Source organism: Theropithecus gelada, chromosome 14, assembly GCF_003255815.1.
Source record: "Theropithecus gelada isolate Dixy chromosome 14, Tgel_1.0, whole genome shotgun sequence".
NCBI classification, from domain to species: Eukaryota; Metazoa; Chordata; class Mammalia; order Primates; family Cercopithecidae; genus Theropithecus; species Theropithecus gelada.
The window spans coordinates 12,925,855-12,934,023 of record NC_037682.1 but is presented as its reverse complement, the minus strand read 5'-3'; the positions used below and the strand labels follow the sequence as shown (position 1 = coordinate 12,934,023).

Genomic DNA, 8,169 nt, shown 5'->3' with positions numbered 1-8,169 from the left:
TCGCCTTCTTATAGGCTCGCAGCACTTCCAGTCGCGCGCGAGGCCTCCTGGGAAGTGAAGTCCAGAAGCCCGGGGTGGCCGGCTCCCAGCGCGCCAAGGTGCTAGCCCCCTAACTCCCGTTCCTCCTCGGCGTTTCTTCCCCAGGTCCGAAGTCAGGGTCCAGGACTGCTGTGATTCATCAGCTTCGCCTCTCATGCCCCATCTAGAGGGGACGGAAACGCTCAGGTGAACGCGAAGCCTCCCACCACTAGCCGGCCCTAAGCAAGGCCATGCGCAGTGTGGGCGGGAGCCCTAAGTCAGCTAGCGGCGTAGCTGGGAGGGCCCGGAGCAGGCCGCGCCCCGAACGGCGAAGGCTCCAACATGGCGGCCGGACTGGCCATTGAGCGGGAAGAGAAAGCCGGGGACTAGCAGGCAGCACGGCACAGACGGGGCCCGCGTCCTCCCTTTACTTCCGGAATTTAAAGCCGGCTTCCGGAAGCCGGGACGGTGTCCCCATGACAACCGACGTTGGCGTTTGGAGGTGAGAGTGATTGACGAGAAGTGGGTTAAGAGACCAGAAGTCAGCATTTTTGGTGCTGTTGTTTTGGGCTTGGGTTTTATGCTTTGTTGTTGTTTGCCAAGGAAGCCTTGTTTTTAAATGGATTGGGAGGCGTGAAGAATACTGCCCTAGGTACAAAGGGAAGGCGGCAGGTAGCGGTGGACGAATTAAAGAGCTTCATGAGCTTGCGAATCCCCACTGCCCTAAACTGGAGGGGATCGTCGTACGTAGAGACAGCCATGGGCGTTTCTGCATAACGGATCCTCAAAAACAGCCCTGGATGGTGGCCTGTGAGTAGTGATTAAGAGCACGGATTTGGCGTCGCAGTTACGAAGCCTGGTTCTGCTGACTTGAGACCTGGAGGAATGCCTTGAACTCTGACTCCTGTGTCCTTTCCTGTAGAATGGGAATAATTCCCACCTTGCAGAGTTGTAGGGAGGATTAAAGGAAATGATCTTGGTTGACAAGTTTATCGTGGTGTGGGTACCTAGCTATCAGTATTATTTAATGCGGCCGGGCGCGGTGGCTCACGCCTGTAATCCCAGCACTTTGGGAGGCCGAGGCGGGCGGATCACCAGGTCAGGAGATCAAGACCATCCTGGCTAACATGGTGAAACCCCGTCTTTACTAAAAATACAAAAAATTAGCCAGGCGTGGTGGCACGCGCCTGTAGTCCCAGGTACACGGGAGGCTGAGGCAGGAGAATCGCTTGAACCCGAGAGGTGGAGGTTGCAGTGAGCCGAGATCATGCCGCTGCACTCCAGCCTGGCAACAGAGCAAGACTCTCTCTCTCTCTCTCCCCCCCCCATATATATATATATGTGTATATATATTTTCTCTCCATATATATATGTGTGGGTGTGTATATATATTCATTATATATATATATATATTCATTATATATATATATATATATATATATAAATGAATGAGGAAACCGCGTACATACGTCCAGTAAGGTGGGACTTCACCAGCTGAGGTGGAGGAGGTGCCTTAACCCTCTGGAGCCTCTGTGTAAAATGGGGATAATATACATTATAATGGCTACTTCTCAAGATGGTTGTAGGATTAAGTAAGGTTAGAAGTATGAAAAGAGCTTATACATTGCAAAACATTTTACCGATGCTAATTTAATCGCTAATACTCAAAGCATTTTGAAATTTCTTTATAGATTTGGCACAGCAGCAGGGTCATAGGACACCCCCAGAGCAACCTGTGGGTCTTGGAATAGATGAAAAGAAACAACTGCCACTGTGTTGCTACCATAACCCTAAAGATAAAGCCTTCCGGGAGACCCCTATTTCCTCTCTGCTTTTTCTGCCTACCGCACTTCACACAGGCACTTCACACTTCTGTGCCGGCATTCTTCCTGCCTAGTTAAGTATCGGTCTATTAGTTCTGTAAGAGACAGCTTAAGTCTAGTAGTTAAGAGCACAGACTGTGGACCCAGGCAGCCTGCATCCGAATACCATCTCTGCTACTTACTAATGATGTGACCTTGGACAAATTATTTTACCTCTCTTGGCCTCAGTTTTCTCATCTGTAAAATGGAGAAGGTAATAATGTATTATATCATCTACCTTGTGAGGTTTAAATAATGTTAGTGCTTGTAGAACACCCCCTGGCACATTGTAAGCAATGTGTAAGGATTTGCTGCCATTTTTGTTACCACTGCTACTACATGACCAGGCAGTCATTCTTCTCAATACTACTACTAGGTTCCTTTGGTTAGAGACAGCTCTGCATTTAGAAGGTTCCAGGCATGGAGAAAAGTTGGTGAAGGTCCTAGAATAAATGACTTCTTGGGGATTTTTGGTTGTTGGTTTTTTCACTAAAGTATCCCATGTGACTGGAGTGGTACCTGGCACACAGTAGGTCCTCAGTAAATGTTTATGGTATTAATACACTTCTAACCTTGCTTATTTTTTCGCCCCAACAGGTGCTTGCCTTAGAGCAAGGGAAACAGCTCTGATTCAAAGGAACTAGAAGCATCTCCCTTAGTGGTAGGGAGAGAGCCAGGAGCTGTTTTCTGGGAACTGTGGGATGTGCCCTTGGGGGCCCAAGAAAACAGAAGGAAGATGCTCCAGACCAGTAACTACAGCCTGGTGCTCTCGCTGCAGTTCCTGTTGCTGTCCTATGACCTCTTTGTCAATTCCTTCTCAGAACTGCTCCGAAAGGCTCCTGTCATCCAGCTTGTGCTCTTCATGTGCGTGCAGTAAGGCACTCTGGAAAGTTTAACCCAAGCAATTCAAAGGCCCTGACAGTGGTGATTTAGTGTCTAAAGTTATTAGTAGGCTGGGTACAGTGGCTCACACCCTTAATCCCAGGACTTTGAGAGACCAAGGCAGGAGGATCTTTTGAGGCTGGGAGTTTAAGGACCAGCCTGGGCAACATAGCAAGACCCTGTCCCTACCTAATAAAAATTTTCAAAATTAGCTAGGCGTGGTGCCACACACCTGTAATCTCAGTGATTCAGGATGCTGAGGTAGAAGGATTACTTAAGCCCAGGAGTTCAAGGCTACAGTGAGCCATGATCATGCCACTGTACTCCAACCAGGTGACAAAGACCCTATCTCAAAAAAAAAAAAAAAAAAAAAAAAAAAAGCAGGCACGGTGGCTCATACTTGTAATCCCAACACTTTGGGAGGCCAAGGTGGGCAGATCACCAGAGGTCAGGAATTCGAGACCAGCCTGACCAACATGGAGAAACCCCATCTCTACTAAAAATACAAAAATTAGATGGGCGTGGTGTCACATGCCTGTAATTCTAGCTACTTGGGAGGCTGAGGCAGGAGAATTGCTTGAACCTGGGAGGCAGAGGTTGCAGTGAGCCATGATCATGCCACTGTACTCCAGCCTAGGCAACAGAACAAGACTTCATCTCCAAAAACAAAAAAAAATGTTAAGAGTGTCAGATAGCCTGGGCAACATAGTGAGGCCTTGTTTCTACTAAAAAATTGTTTGTTTGTTTTTTTTTTTTTTGAGACGGAGTCTAGCTCTGTCACCAGGCTGGAGTGCAGTGGCATGGCACAATCTCAGCTCACTGCAACCTCCGCCCCCTGGGTTCAAGCAATTCTGCCTCAGCCTCCCTAGTAGCTGGGATTATAGGCGTGCACTACCACACCCCGCTAATTTACCACACCCAGCTAATTTTTCTATTTTTAGTAGAGATGGGGTTTTGCCATGTTGGCCAGGCTGGTCTCAAACTCTTGACCTCAAGTGATCCACCCACTTCAGCCTTCCAAAGTGCTGGAATTACAGGCATGAGCTATTTTTTTTTTTAATTAGCTGAGTATAGTGGCACACACCTGTGATCCCAGCTACTCAGGAGGGTGAGGCGGAAGGATCACTTGAGCCCAGGAAGTCGCTGCAGTGAGCTGTGATCATACCACTGCACTCCAGTCTGGGCAACAGAATGAGACCCTGTCTCGAAAAAGAAGAGTCTCAGAGAATCTTCTATAGGACTATGTATGGAAGAAACTTTAAAAATAAAGAGAGTATCAGAGCAGGAAAGCCTTGACTATGGACTGCAATCTAACTGATGGGGCCAGTGGGTAATTTTAGGTAATTTTAGCTTCCTGTCATTCAGGTCCCAAAACCCATGTTATCTCTGTGAGGGTTTAAGATGTCAGATGCCTATCTCACAGGAAAGGACAGGCCTCGTGGTGTCCCTCAGGACATAGTACCTGCTCTTGGGTCCTCACACAGGCCTCCATTGGTTGTACTTTTTTTATGTCTACAGCATCCAGGATATTGCAGTCCTCTTCAACATCATCATCATTTTCCTCATGTTCTTCAACACCTTCGTCTTCCAGGCTGGCCTGGTCAACCTCCTATTCCATAAGTTCAAAGGGACCATCATCCTGACAGCTGTGTACTTTGCCCTCAGCATCTCCCTTCATGTCTGGGTCATGGTAAGAGTGGAAGTCTGGATTCTTTTTTTAATTTTTATTTTAAATAGAGATGGGGTCTTACTATGTTACCAAGGCTGGTCTCGAACTCCTGAGCTCAAGCGATTCTCCTGCTTCTGCCTCCCAAAGTGCTGGAATTACAGGCGTGAGTCACTGTGCCCAGCCTGAACTCTGAATTCCTGAATCCCTAAAGGGCTAGGGATAACTTTTCTTTTCTTTTTTTTTTTTTTTTTGAGACGGAGTTGTGCTCTGTCGCCACGCTGGAGTGCAGTGGCACAATCTCAGCTCACTGCAACCTCTGCTTCCCAGGTTCAAGCAATTCTCCTGCCTCAGCCTCCTGAGTACCTGGGATTATAGGCACACGCCACCATGCCTAGCTAATTTTTGTATTTTTAGTAGAGACAGGGTTTCACCATGTTGGCCAGGATGGTCTCAATCTCTTGACCTCGTGATCCTCCCGCCTCGGCCTCCGAAAGGGCTGGGATTACAGGCATGAGCCACCGCACCCGGCCACTGGGATATCTTTTCTCTGGGAACTCAGCTTCATTGTTTGACATCTCAGGCAATCCTTCATAGAGAACAGGTGAAATGAAAGTGGTTTGAGTTGGAGCTCTGGGCATATGAGAGTTTCATAAGGTGCTCTTGACCAACCTTAAGTGTTGAAAAACAGCCTTGTCCAAGAGTCACCAGACTCTTCCAGAACATGCAATTCACCTTTGCCCCAAACAGGCCTACCAGGGCTAAAACAGGTAGTTGAATGTGTTTCATCATTAGTTATTTGGGCAGGTGGATGTCGATACAGGTTATTCTTAGGCATCAGTGCCCCATGGCTAATGCTGTAGGCAGTGGACATTTCTGGGAAGTAGCCAAGCAGGATTGCTGCTTGCCCTTGAGCGCTCCATGCCTTCTGCCGAGCTCCCATCACTTTAACTAGGAGAACCGGCCTCCAAGATGCCTCCCTTTGGTTCTTTTTTTTTTTTTTTTTTTTTTTTTTTGAGACGGAGTCTCGCTCTGTCGCCCAGGCTGGAGTGCAGTGGCCGGATCTCGGCTCACTGCAAGCTCCGCCTCCCGGGTTCACGCCATTCTCCTGCCTCAGCCTCCCAAGTAGCTGGGACTACAGGCGCCCGCCACCTCGCCCGGCTAGTTTTTTGTATTTTTTAGTAGAGATGGGGTTTCACCGTGTTAGCCAGGATGGTCTCGATCTCCTGACCTCGTGATCCGCCCGTCTCGGCCTCCCAAAGTGCTGGGATTACAGGCTTGAGCCACCACGCCCGGCCCTTTGGTTCTAACATAGGCCTCAGATCAGATCCAGTGTCCATGGTTTCAGATTTCTTCTGCTTCACAAATTCTTCCAGCTCTTTGAATATCTTATATGTTTCTCATGCACTCGATTGAATTGAACTCTTTAAAACCTCAGGGTGGCCGGGCACGGTGGCTCAAGCCTGTAATCCCAGCACTTTGGGAGGCCGAGACGGGTGGATCACGAGGTCAGGAGATCGAGACCATCCTGGCTAACACGGTGAAACCCCGTCTCTACTAAAAAATACAAAAAACTAGCCGGGCGAAGTGGCGGGCACCTGTGGTCCCAACTACTCGGGAGGCTGAGGCAGGAGAATGGCGTAAACCTGGGAGGCGGAGCTTGCAGTGAGCTGAGATCCGGCCACCGCACTCCAGCCTGGGCGACAGAGCCAGACTCAGTCTCAAAAAAAAAAAAAAAAAAAAAAAAACCTCAGGGTTCTGTAGTTGTCACTTCATTATTAAAGCCACTTTCACACCCGAACCCCCTGTTAGGTTGCGCTTGTGATTCCACAGAGAGAAGTAGAACTCCCAGGAAAGAAGCAAAGCAACACCAGAGTCTCTGGGTGCTTCCTGAAGAGGATTCTGTGCTCTGGTTCCTGCAGCCAAAATAGGTCCTAGCTTTGTACTATAAAAGCCGTTAATCTCATTAAACCCTGAGTGCACCAAAGTCTTTATCTGACAAGAGCTGAGCCAGCGTTTTTCAAGGCAAGACAGTGACCAGCTGAACTCCTGAGATAATGAGTATATCATTTCTCCTTGGCAAAGGTTATGGAATGAAAGAGGATAAATAACTTAGTTCATACTTCCTCCCTCAAAGTTAAAAGGATATTCCCTTTGCAGCAAAAAAGGGAGCTTGAGGCTCCTTTGAGAAACACTCGTTGGGGTTGTAGAAAGGAGGGAGAGGTTAGCGTGATTTTAAACCAACTGGCATCTGCAGCTAACCAAGTTGGAGACATTAGGGCCTCTTGTGGCCATTAACTTTTGTGTGTCTCACATCTCCTTCAGAACTTACGCTGGAAAAACTCCAACAGCTTCATATGGACAGATGGACTTCAAACGCTGTTTGTATTCCAGAGACTAGGTAAGGACCAGAGCAAGATCAGGCCTCTCTTGGGTCCCACATGTGTCTCTTTCAGTAAGGCCCTTGATTCCGGCTTCTCAGCCCTGTCCCAGCTGGTTTGGGATGGTTGCAACAGCCACACCAGGAACAGGAGGGATTACTGCCCCTGCCCTTGCTGGAAGACCATGGGAAATCAGGAGGCAGAGCTGCCCAGCCTCATTAGGTTCTGTTCTTAACCTGAAATGATACTCAGGAGCACCCCTGAGGCTTCTCTTCTGCTTCCTCCCTGCAGCGGCAGTGTTGTACTGCTACTTCTATAAACGGACAGCCATAAGACTAGGCGACCCTCACTTCTACCAGGACTCTTTGTGGCTGCGCAAGGAGTTCATGCAAGTTCGAAGGTGACCTCTTGTCACACTGATGGATACTTTTCCTTCCTGATAGAAGCTACGTTTGCTGCTCTGCAGGGAGAGTTGGCCCTATGCATGAGGAAACAGCTGGACTTTCCAAGGAAGGTTCAGACCAGCTGTGTTCAGCATTCAAGAAGGAAGATCTTCCCTCTTGCAAATCAGAGTGTCCCCATCGTTCTCCAGTGCGGCATCCCTTCCTTGCCTCCTACCTCCGTTCCACCCCCTTTCCTTCCTTTCCTCTCTGTACCATTCATTCTCCCTGACCTGCCTTTCTTGCTGAGGATTCTGTGGCTCTTACCCTTGTGAAGCTCTTCCTTTAGCCTGGGACAGAAGGACCTCCCAGCCCCAAAGGATCTCCCAGTGACCAAAGGATGCGAAGAGTGATAGTTACACGCTACTGACCGATCACACCGCAGACATTTAGATTTTTATACCCAAGGCACTTTTAAAAAATGTTTTATAAATAGAGAATAGGCCGGGCGCGGTGGCTCAAGCCTGTAATCCCAGCACTTTGGGAGGCCGAGACGGGCGGATCACGAGGTCAGGAGATCGAGACCATCCTGGCTAACACGGTGAAACCCCGTCTCTACTAAAAAAATACAAAAAACTAGCCGGGCGAGGTGGCGGGCGCCTGTAGTCCCAGCTACTCGGGAGGCTGAGGCAGGAGAATGGCGTGAACCCAGGAGGCGGAGCTTGCAGTGAGCTGAGATCCGGCCACTGCACTCCAGCCCGGGGGACAGAGCGAGACTCCGTCTCAAAAAAAAATAAAAAATAAAATAAATAAATAAATAAATAAATAGAGAATAAATTGAATTCTTGTTCCATAAATGGTGGAGTCTGTCTGTCTAGCTAGATCTCTTCATGGTTAAGAGGCGTGCTAACGTCCAGCTTAGCATCTACTTGACCCAAGGGAAGATTCAGCCACAGATGAAATACAGGTCTTTATTGAGT

General features: G+C 48.5%; 1 protein-coding gene across 7 annotated transcripts; it reads left to right on the top strand.

Moving 5' to 3' along the window:
- Positions 1-160: 160 nt before the first annotated feature.
- On the top strand, positions 161-7,710 carry TMEM138 (transmembrane protein 138). 7 transcript variants are annotated; one of them, XM_025355695.1, is made up of 6 exons: positions 457-520; positions 2,478-2,541; positions 2,659-2,744; positions 4,281-4,452; positions 6,754-6,829; positions 7,101-7,710. In XM_025355695.1, exons 4-6 carry the CDS (start codon positions 4,327-4,329, stop codon positions 7,211-7,213), a joined length of 315 nt encoding a protein of 104 aa, XP_025211480.1. In that variant the 5' UTR covers positions 457-520; positions 2,478-2,541; positions 2,659-2,744; positions 4,281-4,326; the 3' UTR covers positions 7,214-7,710. The 7 variants fall into 7 exon arrangements, with proteins under 7 accessions (XP_025211478.1, XP_025211480.1, XP_025211481.1 ...); XM_025355696.1 differs by having other exon boundaries at positions 2,478-2,663; positions 2,716-2,744; XM_025355693.1 differs by having other exon boundaries at positions 161-520; positions 2,478-2,744.
- The last annotated feature ends 459 nt before the right edge of the window (positions 7,711-8,169 follow it).